This window comes from Cyprinus carpio, chromosome B20 (genome assembly GCF_018340385.1).
Source record: "Cyprinus carpio isolate SPL01 chromosome B20, ASM1834038v1, whole genome shotgun sequence".
Lineage (NCBI taxonomy): Eukaryota > Metazoa > Chordata > Actinopteri > Cypriniformes > Cyprinidae > Cyprinus > Cyprinus carpio.
Genome location: NC_056616.1, coordinates 14,997,996 through 15,017,997, shown reverse-complemented (window position 1 = coordinate 15,017,997; position 20,002 = coordinate 14,997,996). Strand labels below are relative to the sequence as shown.

The window sequence follows — 20,002 nt, the reverse complement described above, 5'->3', positions numbered from 1 at the left end:
CTTTTAGATTCTGTAAAGAATGGTAATGTCTTGCATTGAATTCCTACTAATCCCTTATTTACATCGGAATAAACACTCAACTTATTCTTTTTTTTTTTAATTACTTACATTAAGTGTAGTTAAATTATCACAGTAGGCCATATGATTTTTTTTTTTTTTTTTTTTTTTTTTTTGGTCCCCAAATTTAAGACCTCTGTTAATGATAATTAAGATATGTTATACCACTTTTTACCTTGAATTTCATAGAACTGAATTTAAAGACTTTTTATAGATTTATTTTTCTTTCCATTTATGACTTATATTCATAATCCTTTTTTCCAGTGGATTTATGATAATATTTTTTGCATTATACTTTTTAAACCACCAAACATCCAACCAACCAATAAATAGCTTAAATGCATCATCATGTTGGTAACCAAACCACATGTTTTGGGTTCTTGTCTTAGCATGGCACTGCACATAATTCATATGGCTGGGGACAGTGAGTGGCTCCCAGTTTAAAATCCATGCAGCAGAGAGGAGGAAAAGCTCCATCCGTGCCAGTGACTCCCCAAGACACACTCTCTTCCCTGAAAAATCAGAAAAAATTATGGGTAACAATAATGGGTTTCTTTTTATAGGGGCTTAATGGAAGAGTTGTCCTGTACCTAGAGAAAAAGGTAAAAAGGCATCTCTTCTCCTGAATTTGCCCTCAGCATCCAGGAAGTGACCCGGGTTAAAAGAGGGAGGCGTTTCCCACTCTGACTCATCAAACAGCACTGATGTCAAATTGCCAGTCACTACTGTGCCCTGCAAAAGTAAAAATATACTTTTACTATGCTTAAACTAATTGATTATAAACATAAATGTCAATTACAAAAATGTAATCGCTTAAATTCACATTTTTTGTGCACGATACATCACTAGGCCAACCTTAGGAATAGAGTATTTTGATATCTGAGTATCTTCCACAGTGGCCCGGACCACATTTATTGGGATAATATTTCCAATCCTCTGTATCTCATGATCTTACTTTTTCCACTTTAACAAGGAAGCAGTCAATGTAGTCTTGAGGATTTAATGGATCATAAGCCACTCTGTGTGCATTCACCTTCTCTCGAACAAAGTCTATCACCTCCTGTCACAGAGTAATTATTTTCTTATGCGGTCCAGGTACTCGCCGCATGAGCCATGGGAATATGTTATAAAGCTAAAGAAAGAAGAAAAAGAAGCAGCTGAGCAGTGAAAGGGGGAAAGTTAACACGTAAAAATTTTAAAATGTAAAAATGCTTACTTGAGCACAGATGCCTCCTTCCAGATACAGAGCTACATTGAAATTCTTTAACAGAGTTACTCAATTCGAGTACCAAACACAAGCACACAGATCACATTTGCGACAGCATTGTTCAGCAGTACGCGTGGGTCAAATGGTCAACACTGCTTCCGATTTCAAATGTCATTTTCAATTGTTTTCAATTAACAAACCTCAGTAAATACCTTGTTCATTTGAAATGGCCAGTTTAACATTCAGATGACTTACCTTTGTCTCCAACGATTTCATAAAATAAAGGTAACATGGGTCGATCAGCGAGGTTGTCACCTTGTTGTAAATACACGTCCTTCACGAGTTTATATCCATCCAACACAACAATTCTCGGTCCAAGAATTTTAAGGCTGAAAATCTTGCCATTTTTTATTTTTATTTTTTTTTGCAAACTGTAAAATATGATTTGTTGTCAGAACCGGAGCTCCTGAAATGATTCAGCATACTTATATCTACTATTTACAAATCAACTTCTTTATACTTTATTCAGACTGCCTAATTTTACATGTTTAGGATACTATTGCATTACGTAGTGCATTGTTACAGCGGGAGTGTGTTTCCAGGCCTACCCTAACCCTAAATTTTAATTATTTGCCATATAAATATGTGGTACAAGTCCTTGTGGAGATTGAACAAATGCCATCTTCTCCTGTTCCGTTGTTGTCTCCTTTTTGTAGTTTGAAATAATGATTTAGTTTAGATAATGAGTTGGGCAGGTCATTCCACCAGGAGGGAACAGTTAATGTAGAAGTCCATGAAAGTTTTATCATAGGTAAAATACAAAATGTTTCAGTCATAAAGATGTAGATTCCAGGCTTAAAGGTAAATAATGTTTCACGAGCACCTGGGAAACACACATTTCTGATCTGGAGAGATACTCTCGCAGGTGGAAATTAAGATTGTTTGGAGTGCCTGAGACTTTCGAGGAAGATATATAAGATCCGAGGTCATTTGAATCTGCAGTGAGACTTATCCCCAGGCCAAGAGCAAGTACCCTGATGTTGTTGACACTGTGCATCGGTTAGGGAGGAGAGGTGACAACACAAAACCTTGCGCCGCTATCATGCAGTTCTCCTCAAAGGTTATACCTTATGGAAAGCTGCCAAGAAGTCCCAGTTTCTCGAAGACAACAACCTGTGCTTCACAGAGGATCTGACTTAGCTGGACCAAGAGAGAAGGAAGAGCTTGTGGGCCAGAGTAAGAGAGACGAGGGCTGCTGGAAAAATGGCCTATTTTCACCAGAGCGCGTGCGTTCATTGAAGATGTGGAGGTTACTTTGTGAGTTCCATCATGAGGATTGTGTACTCCTTTCTAAGATGGTGACTGTTAACTGTCACTATGGCATTTGTGCTATCATCGTATTACAGCTGGACCTTTAAATTGATTGTTTAAAATGGTCAGTTAAGCTCTGTTCTTCTCAGTTTTCCTCTCATTTGTCAGTCAGTTTTGACTTTTTGCCTTTGTTTTGATTTGTGTTAACAGCTGGTCATTGCTGTTTGTTCATCAATGTCGATATCGTTCATTTCTCTTAATGCCAGGGGTCTAAGAAACAATGTGAATTTTTGTTTGTTAAAAACCATGGATCAGACTTTTTTCAAGAAATTTATTCCACACAGGACGATGTTAAATTTTGGAGGTCCCAGTAGGGCAGCGATGTACGGATGTTGCATGGCACAGAACGATCAGCAGGTGTCACCATTCTAAAAAATAAGTTTGCTGGTGAGATTCTACACGTTATCAGTGATCCCAAGGGTCATTTTCTCTTGTTAGTGGTTTCACTTGGTCAGACCATCTCAGTTTTATTAAATGTGTATGGGTACAATTCTTCTATAGAAAATACCACTTTAATGGACATGATCAGTGAAAAAAATATACAGTACTGGTTAAATAAATACCCCAGTGCTGTTCTTATTTTAGGTGGGGATTTCAATATGGTTTTAAAAAGTGATTTAGATAGGTTTTCCCCTAGAGCTGCTTCTATAAGTCCAATTCTAAATAATTTCATGTTGCGTTTTTGTGTTGTTGATAATATGGAGAGAAATATATCCACAGCAGAGACTATACGTGGAGCAGCAAGGACCGTTCTAAGCAGTCCTGAATAGATTACTGTCTCATTTCCCAAAGCCTAGCAAATAGTTGTAAATCAGTCAGCATTCATGCTACACCTCTTACAGATCTCTCTTAGGATTTGTCTTTCTGCATTCCTTGATTTCAGCTCATCTCCTTCTTATTGGAAACTGGATAAATTCTCTTCTCCTTTTTGAAAATGTTAAGAAGAATATTACATTATTGACTGAGCAGTACTGGAGAAGAGCTTTAGTGTTAAATTCATATTGTAGCCAGTGGGAGCTGTTGAAGTTTGAAATTAATAAAAATTTTAGAAAATTATGCTGACCTGTAGTCTAAATTAGATGATATGTACACTTATAGGGCACAGGGTACTTATATTAGATCTAGACAAAAATGGCTGGAGGAGGGATAGTGTAACAGCATATTTTTTCAGATTAGAAAAGAGTCACTTAAGTACTTCACTAATCAAAACTCTTAATATTGAAGGGACAGTCACTAATAATCCTTAGGCAATTGCACTTTTCTGTGCTAAATTTTACAGTAATCTGTATATATATATATATATATATATATATATATATATATATATATATATATATATATATATATATGTATATGTATGTATATGTATATATATGTATATGTATGTATATGTATATATATATATATATATATGTATGTATATATATATATGTATATGTATATGTATATACATATACTTATAATTATACATATACATATATACATATATATATACATATACATATATATATATATATACGTATATATATACATATATATATATATATATATATATATATATATATATATATATATATATATATATATATATATATATATATACATATATATATATATATATATATATACACACATAGATATGTATATATATATATATACACACATATACATATATGTATATTTCTGGAGTCTGTTAAAGACTGTAAGACTACCTCAAGAGATGACAAATCTTTTGTGGTAGTGAATAATTTTTTACTTTTTACTTTTAAGTTAGTAACTCAATTTTAGAACTTAAAAACAATAAATAAGGCTATACAGCCTTTCAAACTGTAGTACATCTGATAATCATCTTTGTTTAGTGTCTGCACTATTTCTCACCAGATGTTATGACATAACACTGTCTTTATACTAGTTTAAACTAGAGTTGTGGATATCTGAAAACCCCCTCACACAAGCGCTTGTCAACAATGCCGTCTATTGATGTTGCGGACTTCAGTAGGTTGTTGGGTATCTTCCTTTTCTTTTTTGGCTATGTGAAACAACGTCCCGGGCCAAACTAATTAGTGCAAAAACAATTCAAGGCGTAGGCCTATGAGCAACCTGCATGTACTCTTCTCTGGGCCAGATAAAGATGATTGGCAGGGTGCCAGTTGAATAGCCCTGCTCTATGGGATTGAGATCTGGGGAGCTGTCTGGCCACGGATCCAAAATTTCAATGTAATGATCTTTGAGCCGCTTCTTTATCACTTTTGCTTTGTGACATGGTGCTCCATCATGCTGGATAAATGCATGGATCATCACCAAATTGCTCACGATCGTTGGAAGAAGTAGCTCTTGCAGGATGTTTTGATATCATTCTTTATTCATGGCAGTGATTTTTGGGGAGAATTATGAGAGAGACCACTCCCTTGGTTGAAAAGCAACCCCACACATGGATGGTCTCAGGATGCTTCATTGTTGGCACATCACAGGACTCATGGTAGCGTTCACCTTTTCTTCTCCAAACAATCGATTTTTCAGATGTCCCAAACAGTCGGAAGGGAGCTTTGGAGAAAATAACTTTGCACCAGTCTTCTGCTGTCCAGTCCTTCTACTTCCTGCAGTATTTCAGTCTGTCCTTGACATTTTTCCTGGGAGAGAAGTGGCTTCTTTGCTGTCCTTCTTGACACCAGGCCGTTGTCCAAAAGTCTTGGCCTTACTGTGCATGCAGATGCACTCACACCAACCTGCTGCCATTCCTGAGCATGCTCTGCACTGCTGGAGACACGATTCTGTAGCTGACTCCTGTCCTGACACTTGCTGGACACTCTGTGAAGTCCTGAAGACTTCTTCACTGCAGTCGAACCTCTCTCCTTGAAGTTCTTGATGATCCGGTAAATGGCTCTTTCAGGTGCAATATTCTTTGTAGAAATTTCCTTGCATGTGAGGCCATTTTGATGTAAATTGATGATGGCTGCACGTGTTTCTTTGGAGGTAACCATTGCCAACAAGAACACAATGATTGGAAGTGCTTCTTTCCTCCTTTGATAGCAATCAGTCTGCTCTTACAATTTAATTATGATAGTGATTTCACCTGACTAGTACTCATTCACACTTTCACATGTGCTGCTGATATGATTAGTCAATTCATGTAAGCTGGTCATTTTGTGTCAGAATCAAAAAACAGTGAAATGAGTTTTTTTGTGAAAAGTAAATTTTTTTGGCCAGTGAAGTTTTTAGCAATTATTTAAATTGCTTCTGATCACTTTACACAATAATCTAGAAACAATGTGAATGAACACCACAACAGCGAACTTTGCAAAACACGAAAGTTATGTCACTGCCAAAACTTTTGGCCATGACTGTATGTAACCTGCTAAAGACCACAACTAATCAGTGATTAATTTATTTATAATGAATTTAAAAGAAACTAAATGAAATGGCTAGTGGGGCACAGGAGACACTGCAGATTAACGAGAATGACCTGATACTTCAGTTCTGAGTTTACAATTCATCAGATTCACTCTTTAACACTGTTTTAAAAAAGGAAATGATAGTCAGGTATATGAAATCCAAGATAAGATGTTAATATATTATCTCATGTTCTTAAAGATTCTCTTGACAAATGTATGTGTTCAAAATATTTATATACTGTATATTTAGTAGTAGGGTTCTGTTTCTCCCTCCTTCCTGGAATATTTCAACACCCCTTTTCCTGCAATGTTTACATTTTTCAGGAGGGCCTCCCAAGCGTTAATCGGGGAGAGGGGTCTGCAGTTGTTGAGTGAAAGGCGGGGCCAGTTGCATTCCCCGAACGACAACCCTGTTTCCCTGTCTAGCTTAAAAATTTGCCAACTGCAGAATCCAGCACTTAATACTCTCTGACAAAGGGAACGTGATATTTTCTTTAACACCATGATTCTTCAATTTATATATGAAAGCTTTGATTTTAAAAGCTGGATCATTTTAAGTTTTGTGTTACTGCTTCTTGTAGATCTCATCAAATATAGGAATCCTTCCAGATTCCCCCCGGGACCCTGGCCTTTACCATTCCTGGGAAATGTTTTCACTGAGATAGATTTTAGGAACGTGAATAAGGTAGGAGGAAATTGCATAATTTGTTTATTTGCATGCCAGTTAATGTTCTTTTTAGAGAGTATTGTTTCTTGATTAAAAACAGTCAGAAGATATGTTATCAGGTTGTCTGTATATACCTGTTAATATTTTGAATTTCAGTTGGCTGAAGTCTACGGGAACATATTCAGCTTAAGAGTGGGCAGTGAGAAAATGATAATTGTTTCTGGATATAAAATGGTAAAGGAGGCTCTCATTACTCAGATTGACAGTTTTGTTGAGCGTCCAATTGTCCCTCTATTTCACAAAGTTTTTAAGGGAATTGGTAAGTACCTTTATGCTTAAAATTAAGGTTCATTATTTTCTTAGATAGTACTCATTTAGTTATTGAAATTCATTCATTCATGCATATTATGAGGTACGATACTGAGTAATGGTTACCTGTGGCGGATGCATAGGAAGTTTGCTGTCTCCCATTTGCGGACATTTGGAGATGGAAAGAAAAGTCTTGAGCTCAGAATCCAACAAGAATGTGTCCACCTTTGTAATGCTTTTAGAGCAGAAAAGGGTATGGTCTTAAATGTCTGCCTTATTTTATGAATGGAATAAAAAATTATTTGGAGATAAAAATTAATATATGTATTAAACATAAACAATGTTTTTTTTTTTTTTTTTTTTTCAAACAGGACCTTTTAATCCCATGGTCACCTTAAACAGTGCTGTCTCAAATATCATCTCCTGCTTAATATTTGGACAACGCTTTGACTATCATGATGAATATTACCAAAGAATTCTGCGTCTTGACACTGAATGCATTCAGTTAATTGGCTCTCCTAGAGCACAGGTACTGATTCATAACAGCATCCTTAGACACAACTTTCATAACCTGTGAGTTAATTATAATAAAAAAATGTATTCATCACCCATTATGTCATCTTTTACAGCTGTATAATGTGTGTCCTTGGCTCTTGGAATACTTACCTGGCCCCCATCAGACTATTTTTTCCAACTATAAGCAAATAACAGACTTCCTGAGAGGAGAGATCATTAAACACAGAGAGGACTGGGACCCTTCAAACCCACGTGACTTAATAGACAACTACCTGACTGAGATGGAAAAGGTAACTAAAGTGGGAATTTATTTTAATATGTTTTAAAAATACAAATTTCTAGGCATCTGTTTTGTTACTGCCATTTGATCAGCCTAAGGCTATTTTGATGAGATTTTTTGCATATTTTTGTACCGATTCCCACTTTTGCAGAAAAAGAGTGACCCTGAGGCTGGTTTTAACATTGAAGGATTAGTGGTGACTTGTCTAGACCTGATTGAGGCTGGGACAGAAACCGCAACTACGACATTGCGCTGGGGTCTGCTTTTTATGATGAAGTACCCAGAAATCCAAGGTAAGTATTGACTGCCATAGCAGGAATAATCATTGTTATTCTTTTGAAGCATGTAGGATATGTCATCTTTAAGTTTGCTTTGAAATGCATCAGGTCCAGGAGCTTTCCACGAATAAGCTTATATAAAACACACACTATATAAGTAATATTATATTTCCCATTCAGAAAAGGTACATGAAGAGATAGACAGGGTGATTGGACAGTCACGTCAACCCTGTTTGGCAGATAGAGTTGATATGCCCTACACTGAGGCTGTTATCCATGAGATGCAAAGATTTGGGGATGTTGTCCCGCTGGGATTCCCTAAAAAAGCTGTTAAAGACACAAAACTAGGGGAATACTTCATTCCTAAGGTATGAATTCTGTTCTATTTAGGGTAAGGGTCCTGTCTAGAATAGTGAAGGTTTCATTCTCTCTTTATTAGGGGACCTCTATTACAGTAAACCTGTCTTCAGTCCTGCATGATCCAAACGAATGGGAAACCCCAGACACCTTTAACCCAGGACACTTCCTGAATGAAAATGGCCAGTTTCAGAAAAGAGATGCGTTCCTGCCATTTTCAGCAGGTAATGTGCAAAAATACCATCTGATGACTTCTCAAAAAGTCATATGCTTGGGTTTAATCCTTTTTATTGACTTGGTGAGTAAATGATATTTATCCGTGCCACATTATGATTTTAACTTCAGCTGATGGCATCTGCTCATAGGTAAGCGAGCGTGTTTGGGAGAGACGCTGGCTCGTCAGGAGCTCTTCTTGTACTTCACCTCTCTGCTGCAGCAATTCACCATCTCCAAATGTCCAGGAGAGGAACCCAGTTTGGAGGGAGAGATATGGTTTACATATGCTCCTGCTCCCTACCGTATGTGTCTGTCTTCACGTTAGAGGATACGCATACATTTTTTGTAGCATGTTTACATATATCTTCTATGATAGAACATCTATTATGTAAGTATTCATTATTTGTTACCATTAAATAGGCTACACAGTGGTGGTTTATCTTTAGTGTTTTAATACTAATACCTACAGCATTTGTTCTGATGTACAAATGTATGTCATATTACAACATGCATATCTAATGTATTAATAAAAGTTGTATACTGTGTATGATTTGCTGTGTTCTTTTAAAGTTTATGTAAATAAATCACAACTTGATTCACAATAAATAGCTCTGTTTTCAAAATGCAGCATCATTGCAATAGTCATGCATGTTACTTAGGTTCAAGTTAATAATTCAGCCTTGTACTCTGTAATGAGCTGGCAATTATCGTACAAATTAAAATGTACCAAAGTATATGAAAGCACAGAAAAAAGTAAAAAGACAAGCCAAATGATATTACTCCAAGTACATGTATGATTAAAGCAGAAAGAAAATATTAACACCATTTGAAAAACCTCTAGGCAAATGTAGACATGTCAGGCAGAACTGTGATGTTGTCCATGTGTTTGCAATAACTTGTTCTTAACTTCATAATCATACTTTTTATAAATGTGTTTCCATAGGGTTCTGTTCTCAACCTTAGTGGAATCTGGAGTGCCTTATGTAATATGTAATCTCTGTACTCCTCCCCTCCAGTATTTACATTTCCCATTCCTATACAAAATTATTTATACCAATAAGCAATGAGTTCCAATAAGACAAAGTGAACCTGTCATTTCCTCTACCACAATGATCCTGCACTTGATCTATGACAGCTTTGATTTTAAAAGCTGGGTCATTTCCTTTTTTGTATTTCTGCTCCTTGTTGATATTATCAAAAACAAAAATCCTTCCAATTTACCTCCAGGACCCTGTCCTCTGCCATTCCTGGGAACTGTATTCATTAAAATGGATTTGTCAGATATTAAAGGGGTCGTTCACTGTTTTTTTTCTAGGCTTGATTGTGTTTTTGGGGTGCAGTCTAACGTGTTATTGCTTCGTTTTTTAAAAAAACCCATGATTTTTCACAATTTACCTTTATTCCACACCGCTCTCTCCCTTCTCCGAGAAACGCGCTGATCATTTCCTGCTTTTATGAAGCCCTTCCCTCAAAAATAGGCGATGGGCTCTGATTGGTTAGCTAGCCCAGTGTGTTGTTATTGGCTAAACTGCCTCTAGTGTGCGTGTAATCGTCCCGCCCCTCACCTCAGCGGCATGTGATCTGGTTGTATTGTAAACAATGGCGTCCTTAAGGTTGCTTACCTGAGCTTCCTGTTCTTCACCTCTCTGCTGCAGCAATTCACCATCTCCAAATGTCCAGGAGAGGAACCCAGTCTGGAAGGAGATATATGGTTCACAAATGCTCCTGCTCCATACCATATGTGTGTGTCCCCATGTTAGACCAAAGTCAGTTACAGTTATCTTTTATGTTAGCATTATTTCCACATTTTGCAAAATACAACATTGGTTTTAAAATATAAATATAAATTTATCAGTGAATGTATTGATGTATAAAATGTAAATGTATTGATACGTGTATTAATGCTCCATGTAAATGATTTACAGATGTGTAAATAATCATATTTGTCATCTAAATAAATTACACTGGTTGAATAGAAACTAGACAAATAAAACTGTTTCATTTTAAAAAGGCAAATTCTTAGTTACTTTGACTATAACAGAATAAAGGAATGTTTCACAGACACATTACTAACAACACCTGGGGTATTGTGTAACTTGCTGGGGCCCCAGAACCATGAAAGGTCTCTTCATTTTGTAGTCTCAAACACTGAGTGTACAGACTACACACAGGAGGGGCAAACTCCCTTTTTAGACTCAGTGTGTGTGCTTATAGGACAAATGTCCATTTCTGATGTGCAGGAGGTCTGCATTAATTTGTACCTTTTTAATGAGTTTGTTTGTTTAATCAACCCTTGCTACTGAAATTTTAAAGTAGAATTTTTAAAGTATTAACTGTCCCCAGTGTTAAAAAGTGTAATAAAGTTTACACTTATAAACCTCTCAGACTGAAAATGGAGCAGCACGTATTTGGCCTGTAGTACATTTCACAAAATCTGTTGAGAGATTAAGAAGAAGAGAGCAAGACAAAGGTGTCTTATTACCTCCCCAAACTTCTCAACTACTTAATCATTCAATGTATATGAAATTTATATGAAAAAAGATAAAGAACAGTCAATTTCTATATGTACATGTATGAATAAAGCTGCAGAAAGAAAATATGAACAGTCTGAAAAACATGTCAGGCAGAACTGTGATGTTGCTCGTGTTTGTTATAACTTATTCTTATCTTTAAACTTTTACTTTGATAAATGTGTATCCATAGGGTTCTGTTCTCCAACTTCGTGGAATCTGGAGTGCCTTATGTAATATCTCTCTACTCCTCCCTTCCAGTATTTACACTTCCCAGTTCTGTACAAAAGTACTTATATAAATACAGACCACTGAGCACAAATAAGACAAAGGGAACCTGTCATTTCCTCTACCACAATGATCCTGCACCTGATCTATGACAGCTTTGATTTTAAAAGCTGGATCATTTTGTTTTTTGTATTTCTGCTCATTGCTGATATTATCAAAAATAGGAATCCTTCCAATTTTCCTCCAGGACCATGGCCTCTGCCATTCCTGGGAACTGTCTTCACTAAAATGGATTTTAGGACCATGAATAAGGTAGGAGCTAAATAGTTTTTTTTGTTTTGTTTTTTTGTATGTCTGTTAGTTTAGTGTAAAGTGTGTCAGCTTTTAGAGATGGTTTCATTTATTGTCCTGTTTCTGGACTTAGAAGATATTTTAACTATTAATGTTCCTAATTAATATAAACAAAATAAAATAAACATTTTCAATTTCAGTTGGCTGAAGTCTACGGGAACATATTCAGCTTAAGAGTGGGCAGTGAGAAATTGGTAATCGTGTCGGGATATAAAATGGTGAAGGAGGCTCTCATTACTCAGAATGACAGTTTTGTTGAGCGTCCATATATCCCTCTATTTCACAAAGTTTATAAGGGAACTGGTATGCACACTAACCACAATGACCTTCATGGCTAAAATTAAACCAAATTTTTTCTCAAATGGAGCTGTTGATTTATTACTGATAATCAAGTTTAATCTTTATGGCATTATGTAGGTTTAACAATGAGTAATGGATACTGTTGGCGGACACATAGGAAGTTTGGTGGCCTCCATTTGCGGATGTTTGGAGAGGAGAAGAAAATCCTTGAGCACAGCATCCAGCATGAGTCTGTCTATCTTTGTGATGCCTTTAAGACAGAAAAGGGTATGGTGTAAATGTCTCACCAACTGGAGAATTTTAGTTCATTGTGGCAAAGAAGAATGAAAACAGTTTGCAAATTAAGAAATATCCATGGTTTCTCCCAAACAGGACCTTTCAACCCTCTGTACATCTTAAATGCTGCTGTCTCAAATACTGTTGCCTGTTTGATATTTGGACAACGCTTTGACTATCATGATGAATACTATCAAAGAATTCTGCGTCTTGACAATGAATGTGTTCAATTAATGGGCTCTCATAGAGCGCAGGTACTGATTCATAACAGCATACTTAGACACTACTTTCATAACCTGTTATTTAATTATGATTAAAAATCAGTATTAACCATTAACTAGCTTATGTCATCTTTCACAGATGTATAATGTGTGTCCGTGGCTCTTGGAATACTTACCTGGCCCCCATCAGACTATGTTTTCCAACTATAAGCAAATAACAGACTTCCTGAGAGGAGAGATCAGTAAACACAGAGAGGACTGGGACCCTTCAAACCCACGTGACTTTATAGACAACTACCTGACTGAGATGGAAAAGGTACAGTAAGTAAAGGTGGAATTTTCTTTTTGAATTTGAATATACTGAATAATTCAATACTTTCCTTTTTTATTTTTCACAGAAAAAGAGTGACCCTGAGGCTGGTTTTAACATAGAAGGGTTAGTGATATCTTGCTTAGACATGATTGAGGCCGGGACAGAGACCTCTGCTTCTACATTACGCTGGGGTCTGCTTTTAATGATCAAATATCCAGAAATACAGAGTGAGACTGGTTTTATTTTATTTACTTTTTTTAAATCCAAATATTGTCACCACATTGTCATCACTTAATGACTAACTTGTGTTTCACATTTAGAAAGGGTACAGGAAGACATAGACAGGGTTATTGGACAGTCACGTCAACCCTGTTTGGCAGACAGAGTTGATATGCCCTACACTGAGGCTGTTATCCATGAGATTCAAAGATTTGGAGATGTTGTTCCGCTGGGATTCCCTAAAAAAGCTGTTAAAGACTCAACACTAGGAGGATTCTTCATTCCTAAAGTATGAGCTCTATTCTATTCTATTCTATTCTATTCTATTCTATTCTAAAGACTATTAGTCATTGTTGATTGCTGCACAAATCAGTAGTTTTGATTCTTTCTTTTTTAGGGCACCTCTATTTCAACAAACCTGTCTTCAGTCCTGCATGATCCAAACGAATGGGAAACCCCAGACACCTTTAACCCAGGACACTTCCTGACTGAAAATGGCCAGTTTAGGAAAAGAGATGCTTTTCTGCCTTTTTCAGCAGGTAATGTTTTATAAACATTCACATATAACTTGTCAGTGTGTGATTTGCTTGTAATTATCTTTTTGTGGAAAAGTACAGAAGAACAAATCAAGCACAGACTTTTGAAACTTGATGTACCTAACTACCTGTCAAGTGAATAAACAGGGCAGTATGCTTTTATCAATGAATAAAAACTAACTAGTGCAATAATGTGCGATTTAATAAGTGTAATTTTCTTCTGACACCAAAAACAATGAGTGGTTTCTGCTCACAGGTAAGCGAGCGTGTTTGGGAGAGCAGCTGGCTCGTCAGGTGATCTTCCTGTTCTTCATCTCTTTGCTGCAGCAATTCACCATCTCCAAATGTCCAGGAGAGGAACCCAGTTTGGAGGGAGAGATATGGTTCACAAATGTTCCTTGTCCATATCGTATGTGTGTGTCCTCACGTTAGAACAATACAAAGTCAGTAAGATTAGATACAAAGTACTGTATGCTTTCTGATATGTGTTTCTTGATGACTGTAATTTTCACATTTTTCAAAACTCAATATTGTTGCAATGTTGTAAACATGATTTTAATGTAAATGTATCAGTACATGTATGAATGATTTTGATGTACAAAATGTACTGATACCTGTATTAATGCTCTGTGTAAATGATTTACAGATGTGTAAATAATCATATTTTTCATGTAAATAAATTACACTGGTTGAAAATTTGCCACATGAAATATCTATTTAAAAAAAAGAGAATAGATTAATATAGATAAATATAACAGTTTCATTTTAAAAAGGCAAATTTTTAGAGTTACTGTAACTATAACAGAATAAAGGAATGTTTCACAGATACATTACTAACAACACCTGGGGTATTGTGTAACTTGCTGGGGCCCCAGAACCATGAAAGGTCTCTTCATTTTGTAGTCTCAAACACTGAGTGTACAGACTACACACAGGAGGGGCAAACCCCTTTTTTAGACTCAGTGTGTGTGCTTATAGGACAAATGTCCATTTCTGATGTGCAAGAGGTCTGCATTAATTTGTCCCTTTTTAACGAGTTTGTTTGTTTAATCAACCCTTGCTACTGAATTCTTAAAAAGTATTAATTGTCCCCAGTGTTAAAAAGTGTAATAAAGTTTACACTTATAAACCTCTCAGACTGAAAATGGAGCAGCACGTATTAGGCCTGTAGTACATTTCACAACATCTCTTAAGAGAATAAGAGAAAGAGAGCAAAACAAGGGTGTCTTATTACCTCCCCATACTTCTCAACTACTTATTCATTCAATGTACATGAAAAAAGATAAAGAACAGACAATTTCTTTATGTACATATATAATTAAAGCTGCAGAAAGAAAATATGAACAGTTTGAAAAACCTCCAGAGCAAATGTAGACATGTCAGGCAGAACTGTGATGTTGCCCATGTGTTTGTAATAACTTGTTCTTATGTTTAAACTTTTACTTTGATAAATGTGTTTCCATAGGGTTCTGTTTTCCAACTTCGTGGAATCTGGAGTGCCTTATGTAATATCTCTCTACTCCTCCCTTCCAGTATTTACACTTCCCAGTTCTGTACAAAAGTACTTATATAAATACAGACCACTAAGCACAAATAAGACAAAGGGAACCTGTCATTTCCTCTACCACAATGATCCTGCACCTGATCTATGACAGCTTTGATTTTAAAAGCTGGATCATTTTGTTTTTTGTATTTCTGCTCCTTGCTGATATTATCAAAAATAGGAATCCTTCCAATTTTCCTCCAGGACCCTGGCCTCTGCCATTCCTGGGAACTGTCTTCACTAAAATGGATTTTAGGACGATGAATAAGGTGGGAGCTAAATTCATGTTTTTTTTTTTTTTTTGCATGTCTGTTAGTTTAGTGTCATGTGTGTCAGCTTTTAGAGATGGTTTCATTTATTGTCCTGTTTCTAGACTTTGAAAATATTTTAACCATTAATGTTCCTAATTGATACAAAGAAAATAAAATTGATATTTTCAATTACAGTTGGCTGAAGTCTACGGGAACATATTCAGCTTAAGAGTGGGGAGTGAGAAATTGGTAATCGTGTCGGGATATAAAATGGTGAAGGAGGCCCTCATTACTCAGAATGACAGTTTTGTTGAGCGTCCAAATGTCCCTCTATTTCACAAAGTTTATAAGGGAACTGGTATGTACACTAACCACAATGACCTTCATGGCTAAAATTAAACCAATTTTATTCTCAAATGGAGCTGGTGATTTATTACTGATAATCAAGTTTAATCTTTATGGCATTATGTAGGTTTAACAATGAGTAATGGATACTGTTGGCGGACACATAGGAAGTTTGGTGGCCTCCATTTGCGGATGTTTGGAGAGGAGAAGAAAATCCTTGAGCACAGCATCCAGCATGAGTCTGTCTACCTTTGTGATGCCTTTAAGACAGAAAAGGGTATGGTGTAAATGTCTCACTAACTGGAGAATTTTAGTTCATTGGAGCAAAGAAGAATGAAAACAGTTTGCAAATTAAGAAATATCCATGGTTTCTCCCAAACAGGACCTTTCAACCCTATGACCATCTTAAATGCTGCTGTCTCAAATACTGTTGCCTGTTTGATATTTGGACAACGCTTTGACTATCATGATGAATACTATCAAAGAATTCTGCGTCTTGACAATGAATGCATTCAGTTAATGGGCTCTCATAGAGCACAGGTACTGATTCATAACAGCATCCTTAGACACTACTTTCATAACCTGTTATTTAATTATGATTAAAAATCAGTATTAACCATTAACTAGCTTATGTCATCTTTCACAGATGTATAATGTGTGTCCGTGGCTCTTTGAATACTTACCTGGCCTCCATCAGACTATGTTTTCAAACTATAAGCAAATAACAGACTTCCTGAGAGGAGAGATCAGCAAACACAGAGAGGACTGGGACCCTTCAAATCCACGTGACTTTATAGACAACTACCTGACTGAGATGGAAAAGGTACAGTAAGTAAAGGTGGAATTTTGAATTTTAAATAATTCAGTACTTTCTTTTTTATTTTTCACAGAAAAGGAGTGACCCTGAGGCTGGTTTTAACATAGAAGGGTTAGTGATATCTTGCTTAGACATGATTGAGGCCGGGACAGAGACCTCTGCTTCTACATTACGCTGGGGTCTGCTTTTAATGATCAAATATCCAGAAATACAGAGTGAGACTGGTTTTATTTATTTTTTAAAATCTACATATTGTCACCACATTGTCATCACTTAATGACTATAACTTGTATTTCCCATTCAGAAAAGGTACAGGAAGACATAGACAGGGTTATTGGACAGTCGCGTCAACCCTGTTTGGCAGACAGAGTTGATATGCCCTACACTGAGGCTGTTATCCATGAGATTCAAAGATTTGGAGATGTTGTTCCTCTGGGATTGCCTAAAAAATCTGCTAAAGACACAACACTAGGAGGATTCTTCATTCCTAAGGTATGAGTTCTATTCTATTCTGTTCTGTTATATTCTACTCTTGTCACGTGTATGTTCCTCTTTGTCCTTATTTGGTTTGGTTCCTGTTCTCATTATTAGTTAACCACCCTCATTCTGCTCACCAGTGTTGATTGATCATCTCGTTTGCTCCTTTCTTTCCCTGTCTTGATAAGCCTTCAGTTTCTGTCTGTTCTTTGTCCTGGATTAATGTTAATTTAATGGTACACGTGTGTTGATGCTATTTAGCGCTCCTGTTCTTTGTGTTAAAGTGGAATTAAAGTCTATTTTGGTTACTCCTTTGTCGTGCGCTATCTACAACCATGTCCCGTGACAGAATCCAGGACCACAACAAGATGGACTGGGCTTAGGATTTTTTACTAAACCTCCAGCAGGATGGAAGTGATATGTGGAGGAGTTCCTGAGTGTTTTCCATCTGGTGAGCTTGAGTGATCATATGCTTAATGCGTGCTTCTGGATGGGACTGGATGATAATTTATTCAGATTCTTGTCTCCAGACGATTGTTACAGACCCGTAGCAGACTTTATTAATTTTGTTCTCAATTTAAGTTGCTCTGATTTCTTTGAAGTAAATAATGATAACTGTTCAGTCCCTATCCGGAGGCATGTTGGCACTCCAGCTCACCATAAACCAGCACCCTCCACATACCGCTCCAATAAGCCCGCTCCCTCCATTCCACCCCTGCTTTCCCGAGCCCATACAGCATCCATTTCAGCCCTAAGTCCAGAAAAAGAGGCACCAGCGCTCCCTCCAGAGTCCACTCCTGTGTGCCTCTCAGCGCTCCTGGATATTTCCCGAGCCCCAGGGTTCTTGGCTCCTATCCTCTCGCCTGAGTCCTCTCCAGAAAACTCCCCTTCGTCGCCTGAGTCACCTTCGCCTCCGCAGGTTCTGTCCAACCCTCCTTTGTCTCTGCTGGTCTTGTCCAACCCTCCTTTGTCTCTGCTGGTCTTGTCCAACCCTCCTTTGTCTCTGCTGGTCCCACCCAGCTCTCCATCGTCTCCTTTGCCTCTGGTCCCATCCAGCACTCCTTCATCTCCTGAGTCTCCTTTGCCTCTGGTGGTCCCATCCAGCACTCCTTCATCTCCTGAGTCTCCTTTGCCTCTGGTGGTCCCGCCCAGCACCCCTTCGTCTCCTTTGCCTCCACTGGTCCCGTCCAGTCCTCCTTCGTCTCCTGGGTCCCCTGTGCTAGCCAGTGCCCGCTCCTCCAGAGCGCCCTCTAGAATCCCTCCAGGCATTGAAGCACCTAGTTTTCCCCAAGAAAATTCGTGGTTGGGGGGGGGCAGTGAGCAGTGATCAGTGATCTGTTGCCATAGTGGCCAAGGAACCAACAAACAAGGCTACAAAGGCTCCTCCGTGGCCTCCCAAATGGAGGCACCTCCATGGCCCCTGGAACTCACTGGAGGCTCTCCTTGTCTCGGCCCCATTCCAGTCCTGCACCAGTGGAATTAAAGTCTATTTTGGTTACTCCTTGTGCTATTTACAACCACGTCCTCTGACAATTCTATTCCAAAGACTATTAGTCATTGTTGATTGCTGCACAAGTCAGTAGTTTTGATTCTTTCTTTTTTTTTAGGGCACCTCTATTTCAACAAACCTGTCTTCAGTCCTGCATGATCCAAACGAATGGGAAACCCCAGACACCTTTAACCCAGGACACTTCCTGACTGAAAATGGCCAGTTTCGGAAAAGAGATGCTTTTCTGCCTTTTTCAGCTGGTAATGTTTTATAAACATTCACATATAACATCTCAGTGTGTGATTTGCTTCTAATTATCTTTTTGTGGAAAAGTACAGAAGAACAAAACTAGCACACACTTTTGAAACTTGATGTACCTAACTACCTGTCAAGTGAATTAACGGCAGTATGCTTTTATAAATGAATAATAATAAAAACTAACTAGTGCAGTGTATAATTTAATCAGTGTCTTTTTTTTTTTTTTTTTTTTGATGCCAAAAACAATGAGTGGTTTCTGCTCACAGGTAAGCGAGTGTGTTTGGGAGAGACGCTGGCTCGTCAGGTGATCTTCCTGTTCTTCACCTCTCTGCTGCAGCAATTCACCATCTCCAAATGTCCAGGAGAGGAACCCAGTTTGGAGGGAGAGATATGGTTCACAAATGTTCCTTGTCCATATTGTATGTGTGTGTCCTCACGTTAGAACAATACAAAGTCAATAAGATTAGATATGAAGTACTGTATGCTTTCTGATATGTGTTTCTGGATGACTGTAATTTTCACATTTTTCAAAACGCAATATTGTTGTAAACATGATGTAAATGTATCAGTACATGTATGGATGATTTTGATGTACAAAATGTATTGATACCTGTATTAATGCTCTGTGTAAGTGATTTACAGATGTGTAAATAATCATTTGTTATGTAAGTAAATTACACTGGTTGAAAATTTGTCACATGAATTATTTATTTATTTTTTTTAAATAGGACTATTTCATTTTAAAAAGGCAAATTCTTAGTTACATTACAGATACATTACTAACAACACCTGGGGTATTGTGTAACTTGCTGGGGCCCCAGAACCATGAAAGGTCTCTTCATTTTGTAGTCTCAAACACTGAGTGTACAGACTACACACAGGAGGGGCAAACTCCCTTTTTAGACTCAGTGTGTGTGCTTATAGGACAAATGTCCATTTCTGATATGCACGAGGTCTGCATTAATTTGTACCTTTTTAATGAGTTTGTTTGATCAATCAACACTTGCTACTGAAATTAAAAAAAAATTATATATATTGTAGAAACAATTTCTGCTCAAAAATTGCTAGTACACCAAAAATAATTACAAAGAAATGGTGAGTAACACATTTAATTAAACGTGTAAGAAGACTGAAATAGTATTTTCAGACTTTTTCTACTCCTTTATTTAAAAATCTTTTCTTACAGTGTATTAATTGTCCCCAGTGTTAAAAAGTGTA

At 37.1% G+C, this 20,002-nt stretch overlaps 3 protein-coding genes and 1 pseudogene across 4 annotated transcripts; 3 read left to right on the top strand and 1 right to left on the bottom strand.

Annotated features, from left to right (window-relative positions):
- Positions 1-1,000: 1,000 nt before the first annotated feature.
- LOC109064111 lies at positions 1,001-5,582 on the bottom strand (annotated as a pseudogene).
- Positions 5,583-6,427: 845 nt separating this feature from the next.
- Positions 6,428-9,195, top strand: LOC109066382 (cytochrome P450 2J2-like). Of its 2 annotated transcripts, XM_042746983.1 has the most exons (9): positions 6,428-6,712; positions 6,851-7,013; positions 7,107-7,256; positions 7,375-7,532; positions 7,633-7,809; positions 7,951-8,092; positions 8,258-8,445; positions 8,517-8,658; positions 8,800-9,195. In XM_042746983.1, the coding sequence occupies exons 1-9, from the start codon at positions 6,530-6,532 to the stop codon at positions 8,973-8,975; spliced, it is 1,479 nt and encodes a 492-aa protein (XP_042602917.1). In that variant the 5' UTR covers positions 6,428-6,529; the 3' UTR covers positions 8,976-9,195. The 2 variants fall into 2 exon arrangements, with proteins under 2 accessions (XP_042602917.1, XP_042602918.1); XM_042746984.1 differs by lacking the exon at positions 6,428-6,712 and having other exon boundaries at positions 6,874-7,013; positions 7,147-7,256.
- A 2,278-nt stretch (positions 9,196-11,473) lies between these two features.
- LOC122141070 (cytochrome P450 2J2-like) lies at positions 11,474-14,303 on the top strand. The gene is made up of 9 exons (XM_042746982.1): positions 11,474-11,700; positions 11,880-12,042; positions 12,157-12,306; positions 12,412-12,569; positions 12,676-12,852; positions 12,935-13,076; positions 13,170-13,357; positions 13,466-13,607; positions 13,861-14,303. The coding sequence occupies exons 1-9, from the start codon at positions 11,518-11,520 to the stop codon at positions 14,034-14,036; spliced, it is 1,479 nt and encodes a 492-aa protein (XP_042602916.1). The 5' UTR covers positions 11,474-11,517; the 3' UTR covers positions 14,037-14,303.
- Positions 14,304-15,169: 866 nt separating this feature from the next.
- LOC109066367 (cytochrome P450 2J2-like) lies at positions 15,170-19,478 on the top strand. The gene is made up of 9 exons (XM_042746986.1): positions 15,170-15,416; positions 15,594-15,756; positions 15,871-16,020; positions 16,126-16,283; positions 16,390-16,566; positions 16,634-16,775; positions 16,865-17,052; positions 18,645-18,786; positions 19,051-19,478. The coding sequence occupies exons 1-9, from the start codon at positions 15,234-15,236 to the stop codon at positions 19,224-19,226; spliced, it is 1,479 nt and encodes a 492-aa protein (XP_042602920.1). The 5' UTR covers positions 15,170-15,233; the 3' UTR covers positions 19,227-19,478.
- The last annotated feature ends 524 nt before the right edge of the window (positions 19,479-20,002 follow it).

What these genes read in the sequence shown, in the direction of transcription:
- LOC109066367 (XM_042746986.1), top strand. Translation starts at nt 15,234, where the DNA reads ATGATCCTGCACCTGATCTATGACAGCTTTGATTTTAAAAGCTGGATC. An exon ending in CAAAGTTTATAAGGGAACTG is followed by an intron (nt 15,757 to 15,870) that starts GTATGTACACTA and finishes GGCATTATGTAG; the next exon opens with GTTTAACAATGAGTAATGGA. An exon ending in TGGGCTCTCATAGAGCACAG is followed by an intron (nt 16,284 to 16,389) that starts GTACTGATTCAT and finishes CATCTTTCACAG; the next exon opens with ATGTATAATGTGTGTCCGTG.
- LOC122141070 (XM_042746982.1), top strand. Translation starts at nt 11,518, where the DNA reads ATGATCCTGCACCTGATCTATGACAGCTTTGATTTTAAAAGCTGGATC. An exon ending in ACCTGACTGAGATGGAAAAG is followed by an intron (nt 12,853 to 12,934) that starts GTACAGTAAGTA and finishes TATTTTTCACAG; the next exon opens with AAAAAGAGTGACCCTGAGGC. An exon ending in CAAATATCCAGAAATACAGA is followed by an intron (nt 13,077 to 13,169) that starts GTGAGACTGGTT and finishes TTTCACATTTAG; the next exon opens with AAAGGGTACAGGAAGACATA.
- LOC109066382 (XM_042746983.1), top strand. Translation starts at nt 6,530, where the DNA reads ATGATTCTTCAATTTATATATGAAAGCTTTGATTTTAAAAGCTGGATC. An exon ending in ATTTTAGGAACGTGAATAAG is followed by an intron (nt 6,713 to 6,850) that starts GTAGGAGGAAAT and finishes TTTGAATTTCAG; the next exon opens with TTGGCTGAAGTCTACGGGAA. An exon ending in GGGAATACTTCATTCCTAAG is followed by an intron (nt 8,446 to 8,516) that starts GTATGAATTCTG and finishes TCTCTTTATTAG; the next exon opens with GGGACCTCTATTACAGTAAA.